Below are 25000 nucleotides of genomic sequence, written 5' to 3'. Positions count from 1 at the left end.
TATCTTTTTTATGTTTCTTTAATAACTGCAGAATAAATCGCCTCAAACAGTTTTTGGACTGAATCACTATAATTGTCTCACATGCGGAATTCAGTGAACATATCGTTCTTAATCTGATCAGCCGCTTCGGGGTCAGATTTATCTTGTACAAATCACCACATCTCTTTTACAAACAACTTCTGACTGACTGATAATCGATCACTAGCCTCTTTTCATCATTTTATCAGCTTTCCCCATATGAGATTCTCAACCTGGATTACGCAATTACGCCAAAAAAGGCGAACAGGTCGCGAAGCTTTACCTGTTTTGTCAGGCTCCAACAATAATTTTGTCTGTTTATCAGACGACCCAATACACAAAAATAAGCTGCAAATTTTCAATCAAAGAAGCTAAGCTTCGCCGATGCAAAATTGTGGATTCAAGATCACAGCTTTTAATGTGGTATTTACAGTTTTTATTAGTTATTCCTTATGGCGATGTCTTGATTCCTTACTTCCGGAATGAATCGGAGATCTTGAGGAGTGCTTTTGGGAATATAGTTTCAACTTTCAGCTGCCGAAATTTAGGGTCATTTTTGAAATTTAAAAGTTCATGCTAGAGGACTCTTCTTGCGTTTTATGTTTTGCGTTTTCAGTAAAGAAAAAGAGTTGCTATGAACTTTTGAATGAAGAAAGAAATTATGCATGGTACTGCGTTTTTGGTGATTGCCTAAAATTTAAAGCATGAAGTGGTTGATTTATCGTACAACAAACATGTTCATCTGTCCTTAAGTATCGGCATAACTGGAAGTTAACAGTTCTCATTGCAAGATAGAAAAAGCTGCTAAGGCAAATAGATTCAATTTATATCGACTGTTTGCATGGTCAGTTTAAATGGCAAGGAGATTTTAGAAACAGCATTCACGTGTTTTTAAGTCTCTAAAAGAAAATTGAGGTCATGTATCCTACTCGCTAAAAGTGACACTTGCTGGTGGTGGGGGAGGGGGGGGGGGGAGGGGGGTTGGCGGTTGGTGGGAGGTACGGAAAGGACTGACAAGCCCTTAGCAAAATGCAAGTTTGTGCGTCCGCTGACTTGTCCAAAACGTACAAGGGTATGTCTTTCATTTCCTTCAGACGGCCTTGTTAGGCATGGAATAGGGCATATGGCAAGACTTAATGCGCTTTCCATTTGTTAGAACTGGCCAGCCAGACCCGTCAGTTTGCAAAGAAAATGCAATAATGAAGAAACACTTGCATAAAAATTTCCTCGCATTCTTCAGGAGAAATGGAAAGCGCCCTTAGTATTTGGAGCAGACTCGGCTTCCTCTTTAATTTAATAATCATGGAGATCACCTTCAATGTGTATCTTATTCAAAATCTTTTATTCGCAGCCCACTCTCCCTTTCTGACGTCCTACCTTGCCTCCCTCTGGTGTAAGTCCTTTTTAGGGGCCATCAATAAATCCCTGGCCACCATGTTCCAGAAGAAACCCTCAAAGGTCCTTTGGCTACAACATTTTATTTGACACTAAGGGCGCGTTCGATTGACGCTATTCCGGAATAAGAATACGTGGAGTGATGACTAAAACGGTATGTTTGGCGCGTTTCGAAGCAGGAAGGATAATAAAAATATGTTTAAAATACCATTTTAGCAGATGTTTGACAATTTTAATGTGAATCTCCGTAAAACGAAGTATTTCTAACTTATATTCCATGTATTCCTATTCCGGAATACGGTCAATCGAACGCACCCTAAGTTAAGCAAATATTTATATTCCTGCTCGTTATTTGAAAGGCAAACAGTCTCCTTTCATGCACTTCCGTTCCTTTTTATGTAGGATGTTTTCAACCAACCTCTAGGGAATTCAATAACAATAGAGAAATGTACGACGTCTGGTGGACGAACAAAAGAAGCTAATGAAAGATCTTTTGTGTTCGTCCAACAGCAAGGCGGCGACGCCGTTATGTGAAAACCTCCTATTATGTTCTTGCTCCCAAAATTTCGCTCAATCAAGTCTGCATACAGGTTACGTTTGGTGATTGCTTGTCGGTAAAAAATGAAGATTTCGAAACGATTTAATCTGCATTACATTGTAGAGCAACTCCAGCTGCTCTTCCGCAAGGCGCTAAATTCTCTGGTTTCGAGTCCTGGTAAATTTGACGTTATTTTTCAATTTTAAATGTAATCTTTGACTGTGTACCCTAATATCAGAGGATGTGGCCATCAACTCTCCTTCGGCCGGCAATACATGTATCCGCCTTCGAGCATTCTATCTCTATTCTTGATCAGTATTAAACCAGTTTACATCGGAGCAACTGGAGTGAGCCAGGGTAGTTGGCCTTGGAAATAAACTGGACATAAATTCCGAACCGTGTTATGAGGCGAAATGTTCTAAGTGCAACCATGAAGGATTAGTGATGTGATTTTATTCGAATTTGCCTAGAAACATTCTTTCGAACTTTCATTTTTATAAGGCTACGGTTTGCGATCGGTCCGAATAAATTGGCTTTAAAGATGACCTCGTGTTCTTTCCAAGTCTGGATCATTGGTCTTAATTCTATATTGTATGGAATTATATAACTTTTGGCAACGCCTTTGACACAATCAATTTGTCTTTGTTTTGTTTTTATTTTAATTTTTCTTTTTTGCGTGCTGGTTTTGTTTTTTTGCTTTTCTTAGTGACTGAGTACTATTAAGTTACGGATTTCAAAGAACGGGACAAACAAAACGTCAGTTCAGCTTTGTTCGTTGATCTCGTTAATTCAAACTCGTTTTCAGTATTAAGAGATGCAAAGGGCCATCTGAAAGTCATTGTTTTGCGCAAATTGTAAATATTTAGATCCATTCTCTTCAATGTTGCGACGATGCTAACCTGCGATCAGGCGTACTTTTCCTTAGACATGGTGGGAAAAGGTACTTTTTAGCGCCCTGTCTCAAGAAAAGTACGCTTGATCGCAGGTTACGACGATGCTTGCGAGGATTTCAATCAAGCGACCACAGCCGACATTCGTCATTATGCAAATCAAACTAATTTCACTTTTTAAGCAAAGAGACAATGATTGTCAGCGGGTCAGTGGGAACTCGTTTTTTATGTCCAGATACGATTAAATTTTGCAGTTAAAGAAATTAACTGCAGTCAGCGATCTTGACTCTATGTTTTTTTATAGTCGTCGATATAAAACTAGTCACTCAGTCACTTTGCGGTCGCGAAGAGTCTGCATATTTTTTGTGTCAAACCTTAACAGTCATGTGGCTAGCACGCTATAAGTTTAAGCAGGCGTTTGAGAGAAGAAACTATCTTCAACTGATATCAGTTTCCCGCGGTCTGCTTGCCCAATCCAGATTTCTGCTCCACTTACGTTAAATCAAGCTCATTTGAGCGGGAAAGAAGTTAAATCGGAAAGACAATGGAGTGAATTTAGTCTTCAATTTTAAAAAATGAATTTGCAGCTGCCCACAGGCCTTTCGAAGCAAGATTTGGATTTGATAACGTCCTTTATTATGTTTGTTTCGGGTCAAATGCAAATCGTTTTAAGACAAGTGGTCGGGGATTGTCAATTATTCTAACAAATCAGTTGGGTCTAATTATACGAAGTATTAGCAACGATTTGTGATCCTGTGTTGTTCTGAATAACACAAGTGGACTTATTTCTGTACTATGGTGCTCGTTTAACATTCATTCCTATTTTTTGTTTGATCTAAATCAACGTAAGGTATGTTTAATTGGTTTTTACTCAGCGCAGAGATAACCAGAGGACTTTCAAAATACAATTGAAATCGTTCGAAATTAAAATTCGCTGGTCGCTTAATCGCTGAAATTGTTTTATATGATTAGCGTAGATTGAGTAAATGGGAATCAAAATTGATCTTTCCTATCTAAAGTTGTCCTTTTTTAAAGCTTTCGCAGTAACTGAGGAGCCCAGTTGCCGTCTAAGACGTGAGGCTTTTTTCTAACCGCCGTGGACACAACGGACCTTGGTCGGCTGTTGCAGAAAGGTAGCATGGATCAGTGCATTGCACGTGTTCCGCTAATGGTGATCCTCTTGTCCTTCATTTTACAAGCTGCAAACACAGCGTCGGCGGGCAAATCTTTAAAAAGAAACGGCGAGGCGTTAATTGGTGGTCTTGTTTCCGTGCATCAAAAGGGAAGCGTCTCAGACAGTGAGTGCGCCACCCCAGACTTAAACGGCATCTTGACTGTGGAAGCTATTTTGTTTGCCATCGAAGAAATTAATAGCAAAAAACACGTTGATCTTAAAGCAACGCTGGGATGTGATATCAGGGACACTTGTCCTCGTCCGTACAAGGCTGCGTTGGATCTGGTTTTATACAGACCAAAGGAGCCATTCTTGGCTGCAGCGGTGGGAAAACTTCCCCATGATGAACAGTCGGAGTATCGCCACGTAATATTGCTTCTGCTTAGCTCTTCGACCCCTCACATGAGCTGCATCCCTTCAACGTACCGTGTGAAGAAAAAACCAGACTTAATCTCACATGCGGAATTTATTTTTCACGCTACTGCGAGGGACAGAACCAATTTAAGAGCGATCGCTGATCTTGCCGCTCGTTATAACTGGACTTACACTGCACTGGTTTACGATGACAGCGACGAAGGAAGATATAGAGCGAGTTTATTTCAGCAGGAAGCTGCTAAGAAGTTTGTTTGTGTCGCTAGGAATTACCCGTTGCCAGTCCACTCAAGTGAAACCCAAATCAGGAAATTTGTTTCATCACTAGGGGAGGAGAAGAACTATTCCGTCATCGTAATGTTGACATCGAAGAACTTATTTAAAGGAATTATTGATGAAGCATTTAAGCAGAAAGTCGTTGATCTTACGTGGATCGTGAGCGATGGTTCTTGGGACAACAAAGTCAGGTTTTTAAAGAACAACACTGCAGCGCAAGGCATGTTCAGAGTTGGGACCTTAGCTTCCATCCTTGACTTTAAAACATTTCTGCGCGACCTACACAATAATCCTCAAAGAAACGAATGGATTATGGAAATGGTGACCTCAACGAGTTCCGTTCCTTCTCTTCAACCTCCTGCCCCAACAAATTTATCATCTGACTCCAACTTAACCACGAACTCACCGAACCCGGCCTCATCTGCGACACCGATTCCCACTACCACTTTCCCTCCCAGCACGCAACAATGCAGTGATCCACCCTGCGGAGTTAACAAAACCAAACTTAACCAGGTAAATGGCTTTGCTTGTATCCCTGGGGTCCAAAACTACGGGGAGGGGGATATGCAAGGGGAGGAGGGCTTGCTGTTGAACAATTGAAAGACTTGTCAGTTCGTTGGAGCTCATGTGTTCATCATTCCAGGGGCCCGTTTCTCGAAAGCCCCTCTTCGGGTGTCAGAATTCTCTCTGTATCTTGAGAACAGAGGAGTTTTAAGCTGTGAAATTTAACTATCATTTTGCTTTTTGTTTTCTTGAAAACATGTGAAAATACCAGCCTATCAAAACAAAAGAAAGAAGATGGCGATTTCGTAAATGGCTTTTCGGGCCCGAAACGTTTTCGTTACTTTCGAGAAACAGGATTTTGACGTAGGCGTAGGCGTTTAATTTTCTTTACATTCACACCTTTTGGTGCTGGGAACTTCCCCAATCTTGGGTAGATATCACTATTTCGGCTTTTGCTATTGAGAAAGCTCTAAACCATTGGGCAAATTCAGTCTTTTGGTTGCAAATTGAATGAGCTTGAATCAGGTGTGCACTCTAGTATCTCTCAAGAACAGAGATTTTTTCCTCGGGTTAACAGCCCATGAATAAGTCATTTGTTTTTATATTTACTCCTTTTGTCTATTTTCATTGCAATAACGATGTCGGCAGCAGCGAGAAACAGTCGCCTGGCATGCTCTTCGCGTTCAATTGTTATCAGTCTTGATCATTCGTCATTTTCTCGACAAAGACGCGAAATTATTGTGGAGGACATGATTTTCTTGCTACGCACCCCATTCAAGCAGATTAGTTTTTTCTAAAAAGGTGCTACACATTTGAAAGGTAAAACGACTTGGAAAAATAGTAATAGTAACATAAAAATCCACACAGACTTTTCTTGATTAACTTCCCTTTATCGTCGCCGTTGTCGCTGTCATAAGACAGAATGATAGCATCAATAACGAGTCTGGCTTCGAGTTCGAGTTCTGGGGCCAGCTGTTCAAACAACGGATAGCTCTATCCACCGGATAAATCACTATCCAGTGGATAGAGTGGTTTTCAATTGCATGAGTGTCGAAAGTAATTAGTGAATTACTTTGGTTTATGATTACTTCACTCAGTGATTGGTCCAAAGTTCTCGCGCCATTTTTTCAACCAATCAGAAGTGAAACCAAAACCAATCGTGGCTCGCGCGTGCACATGTTCCCGCGCTTTGTGTCGGCTACGTGTAATTACTTCGAGTTTTGATTGGTTTACTGGATTGTCTCCGTCCTTTTTGATTGGCCAAAGTAATTACTTTGGTTTTGGTTTTACGACACTCATTTGAAAACCGCTCTAAGTCATAGCGAAACCAATTGCGCTATCCAATGGATAGTGATTTATCCGGTGGATAGCGCTATCCACCTTTTGAACAACCGGGGCCTGGGATTTTGATTACTGCGCATCCGTACTGCGCAGCCCGGCGTGCTCAACTGGTCCCGGCAAGTTGGTCTGCGACGACTTTACATCGAGAAGTTGTAGCGGTAAGTAAGAGTTTGTCAAAAAGAAAATGCGTTTGATTTAGAACTGTTTCTTTTGTGATAAAGCTGTAATAATCATATAATCATCTAATATAATTTGGGGGATTTTGAAGCAGAAAGCAGTTTAAAATCATTTAAAAATTTTTAATATCGGCGGCCGATGTTTTGCCAAAGAATAACCTGAGTGTGCATAAAATAGTACTAGACACTTACCTAAATACGGAGAGCACAATTTCGAGACTTCCTCTCGTACTCTCACTGGTTGTCGACGCTAATATTTTCTATGCTCCACAATAGGGACCCTAAGATCTACGACGAAGACGTCAACGAAAACGTCACCCCAAAAAATAACTTGCGCAATTAGACTCTCGCGATTTTTCCACCTCGTTTAGTTCTTACAATAGTAGCGAAGTATCCTAAAAATAAATTGGTAAGAGCGTTTTTAGAGTGAAAATAGAGAATGAAAGATTCTCTGATGCAAGCTCAGATTGTCATCACAACCACAAATTTGGTGATTTCACGTCGTCGTTAAGCAGAGTACCGCAAAAATGTGGACTACAATGCGTGCTGCACGTGCAGCACGATTATTTTTCCTCGTTTAAAGTCAACGTAAAGTTAATTTATTTAACGTCGGTAGTTCCTTCAGTCACGAAACTGGTATCAATGGAAGCCGACGGCGCGCCTTTTACCCCCCTCCCTCTGTCAGTGCTCCGTTTCACGGATATTTAAAGCTATAGCTACACGGATCAGAGAAAAGTGGAACCAGACGTTGAAGTCACCGAGGATCGAACTGGCGACCCCTTGCTCCCAAAGCCGCGCACTAGCCAACTGAGCTGAGCCTGCAAATGTTGATTTTTGAGGAGAGGGGAAAACCGGATTACCCGGGGAAAAACCTCTCGGAGCAGAGTAGAGAACCAATAAACTCAACCCACATATGGCGTAGAATCCCGGAATCGATCCTGGGCCACCTTGGTGGAAGGCGAGTGCTCTCATTATTGTTTTGTGGCGTAACGAAGACGTCTCCGAGGTCGAAAACGCCAAAAAAGTGCTAGGTGTCAAGAGCAAACCAAATGTTTTTTCACATTCCGAAAGAGCGTTTCACATTTTAGTTGACTTCGTTGCCGTCACAGTCTCAGTAAACAGTTAGCCACTTTCAGATTGGAGTACTCGAATGACTAGCCCGAATGACTACGAGTACGCGTTTTCTGCACTGAGCACACGCATTAGGTTTTAGGAACGATTTTTTCGAAATGCGCGCGCTCAGAACTGAGAACTAGTACTCATAATAGTCATCGTACTCCAATATGCAGGCCCCAGTTGTTCAAACGACGGATAACGCTACCCACCGGATAAATCACTATCCATTGGATAGCGCAATTGGTTTCGCTTTTACTTATCCACTGGATAGTGATTTATAGCTGGATAGCGCTATCCATCGTTTTAACAACTGGGGCCAGGTCGCTAACGACGTGAAACGGTCACTTTCAAGGTTATCTGGAGGACGTGAGCTTGCGCCGTTAACGTTTTATTTATCCCTTACGCTAATTTAATTGCAGGACAATTGCTGCACATTATGCATGCGAAACGAGTTAAAAATCAGAGCAGCTTCGTTGTATGAAGAAATCTTATGTTTCCGTAATATTTTCGTCCTGTCGGGCAAGTCCCCTGATGGTAGTTGACTACTCATTGTCGTAGTTGCAGACGGTGGCCTTTCTTTCATTAGGTCATTATTTTGTTTGTTTTGTCATACTTCTTACCATAGGTCGTTGAGGCGTTGGTGTCCATGGCAGACAGCGCTACCTGTACTATTGATTCAATCTTCGCCGTGGCACACGCTCTCGCTCACAGAGAAAAATGCAAGAAAAACTGTCCTGAAAATCACGAATTTCACACTTACATTCAAAACGTGAACTTCAAGAGCCTCAGTGGGCACAGGATTCGTTTTAATCACAAGAGAAATCTCTACGAAACAGAGTACAAGATATGGAACCTGCAGAAAAATGTGGATAGTTCAGCTATGTCAGCCGACGATCTATCGAAACTTAAGCTGTCGCCAGTCGGGAGTTGGAAGCAATCAGGAAATGGAACTCCAGAGATGACCCTGCGGTCCGTGAAAGAAATTCAGTGGAACGCTAAAAGTGATGAAATACCAAAGTCTATTTGCCACGAGCCTTGCAACCCTGGAACGTACAAAGCTTTGAGGAAAAACCCCGCGGAATCTGAATGCTGTTGGCATTGCATAAAGTGTGCCAAGAATACCGTCAGCAAAATAGAAGATTCGTTGGCTTGCACAGCATGCCCAGATGGTTACGCAGCCAGCACTGCACAGGACGACTGTATTGAGCAATACGAAGATTATGCCTATTGGAGCGACGCTGGTAGCTTAGTGATGCTGTTTATCATGGTGGTGGGAGTTTGCTTCAGTGTCTACGTTGCAGTGGTATTCTTTAAGAACAGAGACACACCAGTGATGCGTCGTTCGAAAAATGCCTTACTCATCACGTTGCCATTGGTGATTATCCTCTTTCTGGTTCCAATTCCTCTCTTCAGCAAGCCGAGCGATTTGTCTTGTGAAGGTTACCGAGCCTTTTTCACCTTGGCTCTTTGTATTCCTCTGACTGCCTTGATAGCCAAGAGCCTCTATGTCGACAACCGCTTTTATGATGAAGAGGGCCAGATCAAAGAAAGCTGGGGAAACAGCATGTGTACTCCACGAATCGTAGTTGCCATGGTGACCATCATAGTCCACGTGATTGTGATCATTATTATCGCTCTTTTCTTTCCCAACCACATCTTGCGCTTCCCCACAGATGATCCTTTCACGGTCTACATTGAGTGTTCCATCCACACTGGCTTCGGCTTTTTGTTTATCATATTATACATTATGTTCATTGCGACTTTATACTCCATTCTGTCTGCAAACGAAGAAATCAGCCCAGAGAATGACATGGAAGTACGATGGACTTCCCTTTGCATTTTCTTCTGGTACGCCATCTGTTTCATCTACGTGGCGGTCGGCCATGGCGTGTACGGTAAAGGGAAGGTTTGGGGTTTGGCGTTCGTTGACTTCATGTTCGCTGTCGACATTCTGGCCTGCATTTATCTCCCTAAGTGGTATGTCATCGTCTTTCAACCGGAAAAGAATCAAGCCGATGTCTCTCCATGGAGTATATACGTAAAGACCCAGGAACAAGCGTCCTTACGCGTCACAAATGAAGATTCGCCCATGATGGAAAAACGCGGCAGTGCTGAGGAGCCTGCTAAGAACAAGGACCACGGAGATCCGGATAAAACTGAGTCACAGGAACTCATGAACGACACCGATGTTTAAGAGTTAGGTTACTAAGACATTACTATTGGCCGGAGACCTGTTGGCGAAATTTTTTTGAATCGTCTTCGAGGAGTTTTTTAAAGTCAAAAGCAAGTTTAATGACATGAACCTGTTTTAGTAAAGTATCGGCTACGAGTTACGGAAAATATTATTATTGGTCGAGTTTTAGTTCCCTGCTTATTGATTCCAATTTATGATCCATATGAAGGACAAAACCCATGACATTTATTCTGTTTTGTGAAACAAGAAAGAGATCCCGCATGGTTGTTGGAAGTTTAGGAAAAACACAATATAAATATATCGCTACCGCAGAAAACAGGGGCTTGTAAGAGAAAGTAGAGAAAGGCCTGACACTTTCCCTGTGTAAAGACAAGTGTTACATTTCCTCTTTGGTTTAAAATAGACATTCGAGAGACTTGCCTCAAAAAGGGGAAAGCGCGGTGCCGAGGTGTAAACGTTTTTAAGAAGGGATAAATTGAAGTTTTTATAGTATTGTTTTGTCATGAAGGTCTTAGATACATTTATAACGAAAGAAAAATATAGGATGCTGTGCATCTCACCTGCGTGGTTTCTTTTTCGGCATTTTGCATGCGTGCAGCCTGCGGTTGAAAGGCAAGCTGGTTGCGTTGAACCCGTCAAAGGGAACTGGAAAAATACCGCCACGTTTCCTTTTTCCATGGACCATTTCTTGGAGTACTAGTTTCATATAACCCGCAATGAATTTTGTTTTCCCCAAAAAAATTTGCATTAACTATTGTCAACTATTCCCAAGTGCATTTGAAAACAATAGTTTATGCAAAATTTTGTGGGGAAAACAAAGTGCATTACGGGTTATATGAAAGTCGCTCATTGCTCGCCGGCCTCTCTCATCCGTGACGAGAGGGTCACCCCCGCAACGCAAACGCAAATGCAGAACAAATGCAAACGCAAGAAAATACACATGTGAACCATGCACGACATAAACGCAAATATCAGGGAATAAAGATTTTCATTCTCTTGCATTTGCATTTTTTTGTCCTTGCGTTGGCGTGTAAACCGGGACAACCCAAACAAAAATGCATGTACAAGCACACGATAGCAGTTCCAAATGAACGTCCATACTAGGTCAGACAAGAATGAATAGGCCATTTCCGAGTTCATGTCTGCCTTCTCTTCAAAGCGAGTCCAAGTGCGAAGTTTCTGTGATGGTAATTAGTTCTACTTTATATATGAATGAAAACTAAATTGGTGGCCCTTTTTTTGTTTCGCGTGTTAAGGAAGGCGCCTATTTATTGAAAGATATCTTTGCCCCGGTTTATGATTATGCAGGAAATGTAGATCTTAACAAGTGTTGTTGAAATCCAAAAAGAAAATTGGGGGTAACCACGCATTTTTCAGAGATAATTCATGCATAATATTTGTAAACAGCTTTAAAATACAAAGCAATGTATGGCGTTCTTTCTCAAATTGAAGCTTAACTATCTCTCAAAAATGCATGGTAACCCCAATTCTTTTTGGATGCCAAGAGTACTTACTAAGATTTACTTTTTCCGGATAGTTTTAAACCGCGCAAAAATATCCCTGTGTTAGTAAGCATCACTGATAGGAAACCCGAGTATCTCGAGATGCGCAGAACGTATGCGCAATAACAATAGTTGGCACCGTCCTTAAGTGTATCTATAAATAAATCCATTTCTGACTGTACTGGGACAAGACCAAAGTGATAGATCAACACTCTTATCTAATTCACTCTTGGTCAGGTTAGAGTAGAATCCAGACTATGCCGCACGCTCTCCCGTCGTCAACTGGGTTTCCCGTTCTGTTTCTTAATCCACCTGTTATTATTGAAACTGCCTCTGTATCATCTCTCACCTTAGTTGCGTTTATGGTCCTCGTGTGAACGGCACTTAACGTTGGCATTTCACGCTGCACGTGTAAAACCAGGTAAGGATTGCATCCGTAATATTGTCCAGATTAATGTGCAGGGGCCCGTTTCTCAAAAGTCCCGACAAGCCTTTGTGAAACTGTCAACCGCCTGTTCTGGAAAGCCGATCTTTTAGCATGATTTCAAGGTAACAAAAAGCAAAATGGCTGTGAAGTTTGACGACCTAAAATCCTCTCCATTATTGAGATACAAAGGGAATTGTGACACCCGAAAACGGCCCGTTAAGTTTAGAGGAATTTCGAGCAAGCGGCCCCTGGTCGCCGCGATCACATGACCAAGGAAAGGGCGCCAAAACACAGATGAGCGCTGTGAGCGGTTTGAGATGGTACGAGATGGCATCAACAAGCCAAAGATTCTTTCATTGTCAGAAACAAATTACTACATGAGCACTTCTACCAACTGCGTTCATTATTGACTAGGTAAATATTGTCTATTACCTTCCTTGAGCAAGTGTTTCTTGCCCTTCACAGCCATCTTTGTTGAGCTTGCAACATTGTTTAATAATATACTCGTCTCGAGGTCGTGATGATTCTTTGAGATTCATCACACGCAGCAAACATCACGTTTGGAACTTTTTACCAATTCTTTAGCGAATCGTTAATACCATAATTTTATGGGCGTTGATTAGAATTAAAAAAGCGAATTCTGTCCTTTGTTCTAGAAGGTTAATTTGCTATAAATAAGCTTATACGGAGTTTGTCGAGTTTGCGGCAAATGGCAGGTTGAAATTTGGGTTTTGCCAAAATCAAAGAAACTTGTTGGATTTTACCTTTCGTTTGTTGCCTGTCATTTACAGATACAGAGCAAAATTCTGAAAGAGAGAAAGGTGAAAATAAGCCACTTTTCACGCATTAAGCTTGTAAGTGATTTATTTTGCATGCTGCATGTAATACAGTATAAAACACCCGCATATAAGAACACCTTTTTCAGGTGTTTTTATTTGAGGGGTGCTTGGTGAGAAAACAGCCTGAAAGTGTTCTTAAAATGTTTTTAAAATTGGTTTCATAAATATTTCAAATAATATATTAACAGAGGTTTAATTAACATACAATGCTGTTTTGTAATAGATTTTATAGTTTGTAATGGTCCTGAAAACCATAGTACTTTGATACAAGTTACTGTACTGTATTGTTTCCTTATCCTAATATCCTTTCCCTTTGTATTAAGCACATGTTTTATTTATCAGGCTGAATTTGTGCTTATTTATATGGTGCTTTATTGGCCAAATTTCAGCCTGATTTTCTTAATCCACTTGTTCTTATGTGCAGGTGTTTACTGTATCAGTTTGTGGTTTTTTTTTTCGTGCCTTAGAAGAGGCACTATCTGTAAGATACGAAATTTAAACAAGCGCCACTATCGTAGAGGGAATAGGACCGGGTATTTGAATTTTTACAATCTCCTTGTTCTAGTCCCCTTCACGTCTGCCAAAGCCAAATACCCCACGATAGGTCATTCCGAAATTGCGTGGGTAACTGGGGCGAGTTTCAAATTTGAACCAATCGGTAAATTGACACCATCACATGAAAGATAATATCGAGATTGGCCATCTGTCCAATTTCATCTGTCCAAGTTTGATGCTTTTAGGTCGAACAGAGACCAAGTTACAGACTTTAAAACATAGTTAAAAATCCATACAAACGTCTCTAATTTTGGGGTTGCTTCCCCCAAAAACCATATAAACTCTTATAATTGTACTTCTGTAATATTCATAAAAATAGGCAAACAAAGTGATTTTCACCTCACCTATTTCCAAATAGAAGATCCATGACAGGATTTTCCCAGTTGCCCCAAATCTGATAAAATTTTTTCAAGAGTTTATATGGTTTTGGGGGAGACAGCCTCAAAATTAGAGACATTTGTATGGATTTTTAACTATGTTTTGAAGTCCATAACTTGGTCTCTGTTCGACTAAAAAGCATCAAACTTGGACAGATGGCCAGTCTCAATGTTATCTTTCATATGATGGTGTCAATTTATTTGAAACTCACCCCAGTTCTCTGCACAATTCTGGAATGGCCCATCGGTTTTACCTTATTTGTTTGTTGCAAATGAAATATAGTCAAAAGAAATGAAATGAATGTGGCATTAAGTCACTCCAGCTCATGAATCCACAAAAAATAAAAACAAATAAGCATGCATAACAAAAAAAAAATAAGAAAGAAAGTACAATTAATAATAATAATAATAATAATAATTTATTACTTAAGCACAAAATGCATGTGGATATGATCTAATTGCACATGCAGGAAATTCCTTTTACATCTTACATGCACTTGATAATTATGACGATGATAACTCTTTTACATGTAAATTGAATTTTCTAATGTTGAAACAATTAATATAATTTGATAAATTCAATGCATTTGAAAACATTTGAAATAACTAGAGTAACAATAGATAATGCAAACTTAAGGTTCTGCAAGCCTCTATTGATCGGGAAACAAGCAAGAAAATAACCTATATTTCCAATTCCTCTTTCATTTTACCACCATGACAGTATAATATTTAACACTGAGACAACAAAAATGAACTTCCAAATTTTCCCCTTCCAAGTCTGGGATTCTATGGAGCTCATTGTTGTTAAGGTTAATGCTTTTAGCACTGCACCAATCACAGATCAAGGGAAATGACTAAACAGACTTTCACCCTGTCATTCTTCACAAACTTCACTTTTTCAGCAAGACTCCCGATAAAGATATTAAAAAGCCTCCAGTCATTCACCTTAAAACCAAATTTTGGTACCAATTAAAAACTATCATTAGCACAATTGAAACGTTCATTCTCCTAAATAGTACCACTGCTTTCTTTGATATGCAGTCATGAGAATTTGGTGTTAAATTTATCAAGATCACACCTCTTCATTAAGCTGACAATATACTTCATACTCAATACCTGTTTAGCAGACATTTTGTTGTTCACTCCTCGGAGACAAAGGGTAACTTATAAAATGCACTTTTGATATGCAGCTTATTCTCTTAGTTCCAATCAATCTTTCCAACAATTTTGTCACTTTGCCCACAACATTTCACGTTTTATGTGCCATGAAATCAGGAAATGTTGAGGCTCCTTGTCCCTCTTCTGAGGTACAGTAAAGAGAGGGAAGCCTCTGTTGCTTCGAAGACATGAAAATAATTTTCTATGCATACTTATTTTGGAAAAAAATGTACAAAGCACTTTGTTGTCATCAAAGGAATATTCACGACCTTGGTTTTGAGACAACAGCTTCCAGTTTTCTAACCCAAATGAAAGACATCAAAATACATCAACTAGAGAGAATCATCTCAATCACTTTTTCTAATGTATTCTACCACATCTCTGCATGCTAGGACAATAATTTCCACAACTCAAAAGACTTTGTTTTTGGACACTGATTTAGATGGTCTTCAAATTCTGGCAGAAAATTGAGCAAGCTACTATTTTGGGTCCATTCCTTCAGAAATATTCGATTTTTTCCTGACCAGTTAATGAATAAAGTTTTCCAGAAGTACGGTGCTGAAACACTTCCCTGGACGACTGAAGCCCCATTTCAGAGCATGTTGCAAGGTCAAACCTAGGTCGTAATTTCCCATAAATGGATTCACTTAGCAGTCTTGTGACAAATGCACTTGTAAATTAATTTGCACCAACAAGTTTTGCCCGTGACTACCAGTATTTTTCTTGGAAAAGTCTGCTGGTTGCAGTGCTTAAAATGCAGTAGTAGTCACACCATGAAATAAAGGTTAATTTATTTGTTGTAACTTCCAATAGCATATTTGGCAGATTTTACAACAAATATTATTCACACATTGTATTTTAATAATAACAGCCTAATATTATTAGTTATGTAAAGAGTTGTTCAATACAACATAGAGAGTCATCAAGTGCTATTTATGCACTGGCTGAAGAAACTGAAGACATGCAAAACAAGATGCCCCTTGGAATAGACCCTTTGCATAAATGGCACCCAAATTTGAATAACAATACTTGATACATCCTTAGCCTCACATTCATGAGAAAAATCCTTTGTCTTGAAACATTAACACGAGGCTAAGGATGTATAAAGTATTGTTACTCAAATTTGGGCGCCATTTATGCAAAGGGCCTATTGTACATGGAAACCAACTCACTTGTTTAGTATCTCAAATGAAGCAGAATAGGCCATCCTTAAGAATTATGCATGCTTTATAGTACTTCTTACAGCTGTGGTTTCAGACAAGATTTTTGGCAAAATGTCACAAAAATGGTGGCTATTAATTTCTTTGGTGTATATAACTTTTTAATACTTGATTTAGGGCAATAAATTTTTAAAATAATTAACTCTTCAGAGACAAAACATATGGTAGTTTAGTTTTCTCATACCTGGTCAAGTTGTCCTTGACCCACAATAACATTCCAAAAATGTTTCTACTCTTTTATGGGCTATTGATTTTCACAGTAAGTCTTTTATGAAAAAGTTTGAAAAGTAATACTGTTAATTTTATTATTGCTGTCAGTCTAAGGCTCCTAAAATAGTCTAAGAGTTTGAATGATAACCTTCTTATCAATCTATTTGAGTGTCAGGATTTAAAAACTAACAGTAGAATAACAGTAAGGCCAAAATATCTCCCAGATAGTTTGTGATTAAAAACAGAGAGCCCCTCTTTGAACCATGACAATAAACGATGTTATTGCATGCATTATCAAATTCTCTGTCAACCTTCACAGATTCAAGACCACAAAATAGTCTCAGATTACTGTGTGCAATGAAATTTGTAGTTACATGCTTTAATTAATAAATTCACACTGAAAAAGTTCAGCTTATTATTCATCTTTCAGCTTTCTAAAAATTTCATTATTTTAATGCTGTGTTTGAAAAAATAACGTCACAATTTTAATTTCCAGTATATTTAACTAGTATTCCCATAAGCTCGCTTTTCCAATCTCTTTTCCAGTTGCTGCAAATGATCCATTCTGGTGGCCTTGGATGTAGGAACCATTTTCTGCCTTTATTGCCATTCTGTTGTACTTGGGAAGTTCAATAGAGTACTCGCCAGCACCACTTTCATCATCACACAGCACAATGTTGTTTCCATCATCTGTGCTCCAGAACTTTCCTGCAGCAGTACTTATTTTGTACTTGCCCTCACTGCATGTCACAAGAAAAACATCATATTTTGAGCGGTAACTCTCAATTCTGTTTGTCCCTGGTTTGACACCAACAAAGCCATGGTCACCACGAAGCACCAACATTGGCCTGTTGACAACCTCCGGGATGTGATACGCCTTCTCCTCATCAATGGTGTCACTGCCCTCAATGAGCTGACCATTATCCTTGCCTGTGATATAGTTGCCAGTGTGTGCCTTAAACACAACTTGCTTACCATGCCATTCAAGCTCAAACCATGAGTTGGCTCCAGGTTCCTTAACTGAGGCTGTCACACCTTTGTCACCCAAGGCCCAATACAACCCCTTACTACCAAGTAGTGCCACTTTGTTATTTGTTTTGTCAAACTCCAGCTGGAAGATTTCAGTGTCTGTGAGTTCACCATGACGTTCCAGGCCAACGTCCATGCCTTTAAGGTAAAAAGGTAAGAATGTAACTACAGTTTTTTTTCCACATAATTTCACAGTTTCTCAAACAAAACCTCATCCCAGTGATAAAATTTGTTGGCATTATCTAAAACACCCCAGGTCAGACTATGTGCACAATTCTGATGCAAGCCATTAAATGGTTTGCAAAAATCTTTGGTATGAGGACTCCGAGGTTCAACTTTCAACCATTGGTGTAGATTTTAATGCTGGCAGGCCCTTCTACAGCGGTATGTCATTCAAGCCATGTGCTTGTTGAGTCAATCACGTTTTGTCACACAATAAATTGTAAGCATTTATGTCCACAAAAATTTTACATGCATACCCAATTTCGATATTTAATACCACGTGTCCCTTCAAAGGAGAAGTTCACTCCAAATGACAACCCTTTTTTATCGAATAAAAGAAAGTTCATGAGGAGGACAACTTCTAACCAAAATTTCAATCTTGAAATACACCCTTGTGAAATCCTTGTTAAAAATGCACACATGCAGGCCACCATCTTGGATTTTTGATGACGTCAATGAGCTCAGCTGATCCCACTTTTCTCTCGGAAATGTGAACAATATGAATGGTGTTTCGTCTGTCTGGCCTATTTCGGAAATTTATGTTGCTGAAAAAAAAAAAGGTGTGACTGGAATACGAAGAGGAATCTCAACAGCTTTGTGTGTTCAAGCTTCCTGCAAAACTTCAGGTTAGGCTCTATGACGTCACGTATATTCCAAGATAGTGACAACAAAATTTGAAGTTCCAATTAAGTTTTTAAAGTGCTACACTGTACTATGATCAAATTTTTATCCCTTGAGTTTTTCAGTTTATCATATAGAATTCCAGAAAACATTACAAACACCGTTTGCCGTTTGGAAATATCTGCATTGGTTCCGGAGATATTTAAGTTTGAAAAATGTGTAAAATATGCAAATGAGGGGATTGGGTTGGAAAAATTAAATGGAACATTGAGACCACCCCTCCCCCCAAAATCAGTGATGGGAAAATGGCGCGTTTTGGCCTTCATGCACCTTCATCCTTGATTTAGGGGAGAGGGGGCATTTCTGTTCCATTTTATTCTGTCCAAGATTGTCTATGAGCCCCTGCTTGGCGTTACCAGTAGTATATGGGGTAATCACAACACTAAATCTGCTCTCGTTCGCTCAAAAGTTACATCATCCGAGAGCACATCTCCCATTCAAAAAATAAACTGAACAAGGCGACACTGAAAAAAACTAAATACAAGTGGCAATTCACGTTAACATAAATTGTAAACAAAAAAGGGAATAAAACTATTGGGAAAAAAAAAAAAAAGAAAAAGAAATCGGCTGTAAGGAGGATTCGAACCTTCTACCACAGATTATCTACCCCATCCAACTATCCAACCTACCCACATTCTACGCTTTAGACTTTGCATCTGTGCGCTAACCATACCGAATACACAAACTTGTTGAATTTTTGAGAACTGCATTTGCGCTCCCTTAAATTTGTTGGCGATATTTACCTGATCTATCTTCTGATTTTTCCACGCTGAAAAATAGAGCACGAGTGATGGGCACGATTTGCGGGCTATCAGCAACGAATTTTGTCGATTTTTCACGATTTCATCGTCTGGCCAGAAAGGTGACAGAACAGATTGACACTTTTTTCCACTGCTTGTTAACCGTTGAAAAGCGCCTCAAAACAGACGTTAATCGTATATAAAGTCTTGTGAATCGTGCCTTAAACGTTTTAATGTCATGTAAAACCATTCAAGTGCTCTACAAAGCTTTAAAGGCGCTACTTTAATGCTTGAGTCTTTTGCCATTGCTTCGTTTAATGTCAGCGATGCGACCCTACATAGACCCTATAGTTTTATCGATTAACTCCCCAGAAATGCTTCCAGAGTAAGATCAGTAGTGGGCTTGAGAACTCTAACTCTTACTTTTGTTTCCTCGGGTATTCTTTTTCTCAATGGCAATTTTTTCGTCAATTTTACGTAGAGTTATACCCTTATTCTTGATCGTACTGGCAAATTTTTACTTTAGGTTTGGCTTTTTTATACGCTCCGCTTCTCTTAAAATATCTTCCATGTAGTATCTCCACATTGCAACACTAGCGACGAGCGTGACTGCGTCAGAGGCCAGTGGTTTCGGATGATTAATGTGTTGACATGACCTCTTAATTGACCAAATCTTGAATTTGTGACATCATAGCCTCCATAGACAATCTTGGACAAATTAAATGGAACATTGAGACCACCCCTCCCCCCAAAATCAGTGATGGGAAAATGGCGCGTTTTGGCCTTCACGCACCTTCATCCTTGATTTGGGGGAGAGGGGGCACTTCTGTTCCATTTTACTCTGTCCAAGATTGTAGTATAACGTCAAGTATATAAATAGAGCTATTTCGGTCAATTTGTAGCACAGACCATTGAAACTTGGTAGGCTAATAGTTCTACAGGCAACACACCTACGACTATAACGAAATTGGTTCCCATGACAACTCACTCTTTTCCAGTTCCCTCCAACCTGATTTCAATATTTTGGTGATCTTAACGGGGCTAGGTCACGCAATTTTAGGCAATTTCAGCACTGATCGAATGGTCATAGAATTAACTAAAATACCAAAATAACTGTTCAAAACTATAGAAGAACTCTAACAAAACACAGGGAAGCCAAGAAGGGACATGGATGGACAAAACTGGAGAGAATTGAAATGGACTGAATTTATGTAAATTTGAAAAACGTTGGCCCACCTTTTTTCAAATTTATATCAATCTATATCAAAATGTCATTTACAAAGCTGGAAAATCATTCCCAGTTGTTATGTGGCCGTGATTTTGCAAATGAAAGACTCTTGCTCTGCCAATTTGATGTTTAGAGGTCATAATTAACAAAATTAAAGAAAATTACCTAAAATAGTGTGACCTAGCCCCTTTAAGCTAGAAAACATTTAACAAGGCCACAAACTAGACGTAACATATTAACATGCTTGCAGGATCATGCAGATGAGGCAACATTGGCAAATATCAAAATAGAACACCAAAGGTGGCCAGGAAAGCCTTTAAAATCAGGGAGATCTGGAACCTAGTATGTTGCCATGGTAACAAAACTGGTATGTGCATATTGTGGAGCACATATACTAGAATCTTACTGCAAAGAACCAAGCATTTCTGATACAAATTGGCTGAGATATCTCTTTTCATCATATTTGATCAAAATTCGGTTGAGTGTATGACGTCATCACTTGGCTAATTTGCATATTTTAAAAACTTAAAAAAAGAGATATTTGAAAATAGTAAACAGCATTCTCCTCCTCGTACAGACTACAAGCTTATGTCTTAAAATGGCTTAGATAGGAAAGATGCGAATTTTGTCATAGTAGCACTTTAAGAGTAAACAAACAAGGGCAAATATTAAAGTACATACAGTCTTCCAAAACACTGATTGTTACGAGCTTTCATATCAATAATTATTAAGTCTTTAGATAGCGAAATTTCACTTGTCATAATTTATGTGAATTAATTTTACTATAAAAAACTTCAGGTGCTCTCTCAATGCCTTTTTTTTTTCTCAAGATTATCACTTTGAAATGCTCCATGAAGTTGAAATTGAAGGCGATTGAAACAATACACGAGTGCTTAGTAGCCAAGCTTCGAAATGTGGAGAGGAGCCTAGGCTCCAATTTGAAGCAGTCGGCCATTTGCCTCACGAGTATTCGCGGATATCTTGGTATTTTCTCACACTAGCAGGAAGATATGTGTTGAAGTGACTTGCTGCAGGCTTTGTGGAGGAATGGAGATTCCCTGTGGGTTGGTGTTCAGTTGTTTGAGTAAAGTGAAAGTTAATTGCTTGAAAGAACTCTTGAAGACCAAGAATGAATAAATGCTTCAATACAAATGACTCCTTTAGGAGCTGTCACTTATGAAAAAGCGAAAAAGGTTTATTCACTGACATCTTGAGAAGTTTTTATGAATATTAATTAGGCCTTAGAAAACTCCAACCTCAAATGTTTCCATAGATAAACCACACCCCTGATTTTTGATTTGAATTTTGAGTAAAAAGGTGCGGCTTATACATGGACTTTTACGGTAATCGATATGTCAACGACCAATGTCGATATTTTTCGAGATATGCCAAATTGTCACTCACTCAGTTGAATTCAAATCGACATGGCAACGAACAATATTGATTTTCCAACGCTTCCCCTTCTGAAGTAATGCTGCAATGTAATATGTTGAAATATTCTTTGACTTTTCTTCGTTCCAAAAGGATTGACAGTGGAAGGAGTTCACAGTTGAATAATTCATAAGTCTCAACGTTTCTTAATTATCTTGAGAAAGCACGGAAAGTGCTTGATTGAGAAGCTGTCATTTTTTCCTTGTCTAATTAGACTGAAGGATTAGCACTTCTTTACACCATCTTGTTAACTATGTTACCTTAACATTTATTTTAACACTTACAATTACTTTAAAATACTGCACCAAACTCTAAAGATTAAAAGCTCAATGCACATTATGCAGAGACCAGATTGTAGTATCCAAGGAACTTACAAATAAATGAACTTTTCAAATTGGTTCGAGATACAGACTAGTACAAAAGTGTTGGAAAAACAAAATCACTTTTTGCATCACTCCTCAAACTGAGTATCATAACACACAAGCCCGAAAAGCGTCATGATTTAAGATATTCCCCAGATGTTCTTGGATGGTTTGGTTCGAAATTAATCATATTAGGCTTAAGTGTTGCCTTTTAAGGCAAATGCTTTGGATGTAGGAATGAAAGTAAGAAGCTAATTGGTTGTTATTTTGATTTTTTCCAATTATTGGGAAAAAAAATCAAAATTTAATAATATACATACACATGGTTAGGTTACTTTCTGCATGAGTGTTATAGCGCTTTCGATCACCTCAAGAAATATGAAAATAAACAACGCTTGAGCAAAAAAAATGTGAATGTTACTGAGACACTGCGAGTCATACTAGTTGATCAGGGAAATTGTAATAGAGCTCGTTAAAATATTATGTAAAATTATTCTTTACGGAAGTCTATTTTGAGATTCAAGAAGGAACACGATAAAACTCATCCCCAATTTAATACAATCAAAATTAGAGGAAATATTCGGAGAATTTTTCTCAAAGACATTTTGGCGTTTCGCAAATCTACGACTACGGATACGCATTCTGATTAAAAAAATTATATCACTATTCTAGGATATGTAGACAGAAAAGACGTTTTGGAGAGCGAAGGAAATGTGTAGTACGACGTGCATAAGAAACGCATAATTCTAAACAAAGAATCGGTCACAAAAGGTCGCACGATAATCGTAAGAAATTAATTCATGTTTCGGTTCATTTGTTTCCTTATAAACGAGCTTAAGTAAGATGCGGAAATGTTTGCCAATTTTTTCGAACTTCGCCTCTTCCTGGAGGAAATTAAACTCCCTTTGTACAATGTGAGGGTATTCAGCTGAGTTTTGGTTGTGGACTTGACGTTTATCTGAACGATTTTTTGGTCTCTCTTTCACTATTTTATGTTTCCAATATCTTGCACGCTTTACAAACAATTGTGAACACATTTACTTTACATACTCTCAAATGTGATTTTGTGATATTAGTTAGCTAGCTAGAAGTTAGCTAGTACAGCGGCTTCAGTTATTCAGCTCTCGTATTTGTATGAATGTGCTCGAGAGCTTGATGCACGTGTTTAAAGTTCATGGACCGTAAATCTATTTGTCTTCACCCTCAATAGTCATCGGCCTAATCAAACAACCACGAGCGTGAACATAAAGCATTTTCAGGCCAATTGCTTTGTTCGTATATAAACACAACCACATTTGCATTTTAGCAGATGAAGCCGAATGAAATTGATGGTATCAGTTGTTCACATTTTCAAAGTAATTATCCGTTGAATCAATTTATAAATTATAATTTGCAATGGCAAAGCAAAAGAAATCAAAGTCGAAACAAGTATTAAATTCTTCCACATGATACTGTACAAACCTTGATGAATAGAGAGGCGCCGACCAGCCTTCGGTCCAATGAATGAAACTTGCGGTGGGCTATCTTGAATTGTGAACAGCTCGTCTCTTCCAACAGCAGTGTTTTTACCAGCCTGAATCTTGCCTGTTCCCACGGCCGTAAGATAAGTGCCCTTGTCGGTCCTGAAAGCCAACTCCCCCTCATGGAATTCAATGGTGAAGAGACTCTTTTTTCCGGCCTCCTCGTGGAGAGAACCATCGTTGCTTAAATACTTTCCATTGCTCGCCACTATCGCATATTTTCCTTGAGTTTCATCGAATTCTAGAGTGATCATAGCGTCTGCACCCCAAGGAATTATCTCGGTGGCTTCGAGGGTTTCCGTCTTCGTGTTAAGATGGGCGAATCGAGTTCTTCGAGAGCTTTTCAAGTTTACTTGAGGATGCATTGCCAACTGAATGCACCACAGCTCTGTGCCGGCTGGCTTCGCAATGCATTTTAGCTGGTCATTCGTTCCGCCGAAGTACGCCCCATACACGCTCTTTATGGCCCACTTCCCACTGGATTGTGTCTCGACCGTGAATTTGGTTTCCTCACCTCGCTCTTCTTCCTCGCACTTCACATTGCCTTTGGGATCGGCAGAAAGATATCTGTTAAGGTGACTTCGAAAGTAGCAAATTTGACTTCCCTCATCCTGCTCCAGAGTCCACATTTGTTTTTTCTTCAAGGAGACACCATCCACGTTTAACTTGAAACCGAACGTCTCAAGAGTTAGGTATTTACTGCTGGCGTCGTTCATGAGTCCAAGAGTCCATGTATACGTCTTGGGAGCCATACCGTTCGTGGATGTCGGTTTTTTTCGACTGGAAAACGTTAATAGGTTGATTAGGATGACGAGAATAAGTTCTGGTTAATAAGTAAGTCAAGACGGACAACAGCGAACGTGAAGGAGTGTGATCCTCGTTGACGCACGGTCCACCACACTATGGCATTTGAACCCACTGAGTATCCAGGCCTTGCGGAAACTAGACTGGGTAACGCCTTGCTTCGTGGACTTAATCATGGTGTGTCGTGATACATCATTTATGATTGTTATCGTGTGGTTGGGACATTTGATTCTTTTCATTATCTGATCCCTTTTTTAATCTTCCAGTTTCCTTCCAAATTACTGGGTCTCGATCCCTTGAATCCGTGTTTAAATTTTTGAACATCAAATTCTCGAATGATTTCTTGAACGCTATCACGCCTTGTTTCGTTTCGTTACTGATGGTTCGTCCAAAGTTACACGCAAGAGGTCTCGCCAGTATTTAGTGTTGTTGAGTGAAGACAGATGGCCGTGTAAACTATTATTCAATCAACCATGGCGAATTAAAAGTCACGAAATCTTAATGTGAAAATATCACTTTTTTTTCTGGATTGCAGTTCTGTATTGTCCTTTCGGGAGGGGGACATATACATTTACACTAATTCTAGTCTACATAGGTGCAGGCGTCACCCGCTTTTAAGCAAATCTATTCAAAAAACGTGTTTCGCCGGCGATTTGGTTTTGTTTTTTGTTCATTGTTGAACGCATCCCCACCTTGATTGT

The 25000-nt window shown here is 39.4% G+C and overlaps 3 protein-coding genes across 8 annotated transcripts in view; 1 reads left to right on the top strand and 2 right to left on the bottom strand.

Annotated features, from left to right (window-relative positions):
• Window positions 1-10547, top strand: part of LOC138013446 (metabotropic glutamate receptor-like) — an 18295-nt gene extending 7748 nt beyond the window's left edge. For 4 of the 6 annotated variants that reach the window (XM_068860535.1, XM_068860537.1, XM_068860536.1 and 1 more), the window contains exons 2-3: window positions 3877-5176; window positions 8426-10547. In XM_068860535.1, coding sequence (XP_068716636.1) covers window positions 3980-5176; window positions 8426-9994 — 2766 coding nt within the window. In that variant the 5' untranslated portion in view covers window positions 3877-3979 and the 3' untranslated portion in view covers window positions 9995-10547. Of the gene's footprint in view, window positions 1-313; window positions 442-3502; window positions 3692-3876; window positions 5177-8425 lie in introns of those variants that run through there. The other 2 variants (XM_068860534.1, XM_068860533.1) reach the window with 2 other exon arrangements.
• Window positions 1-25000, bottom strand: part of LOC138013456 (hemagglutinin/amebocyte aggregation factor-like) — a 327884-nt gene that overhangs the window by 2097 nt on the left and 300787 nt on the right. The gene's annotated exons all lie outside the window — the stretch shown is intronic.
• LOC138013448 (fascin-2-like) lies at window positions 15627-24411 on the bottom strand. The gene is made up of 2 exons (XM_068860539.1): window positions 23437-24411; window positions 15627-17449 (listed from the first exon to the last, which is right to left on the bottom strand). The coding sequence occupies exons 1-2, from the start codon at window positions 24245-24247 to the stop codon at window positions 16788-16790; spliced, it is 1473 nt and encodes a 490-aa protein (XP_068716640.1). The 5' UTR covers window positions 24248-24411; the 3' UTR covers window positions 15627-16787.

This window comes from Montipora capricornis, chromosome 8, assembly GCF_036669925.1.
Source record: "Montipora capricornis isolate CH-2021 chromosome 8, ASM3666992v2, whole genome shotgun sequence".
Lineage (NCBI taxonomy): Eukaryota > Metazoa > Cnidaria > Anthozoa > Scleractinia > Acroporidae > Montipora > Montipora capricornis.
The sequence above is the reverse complement of the archived record's forward strand: the minus strand, read 5'-3'. Positions and strand labels throughout refer to the sequence as shown.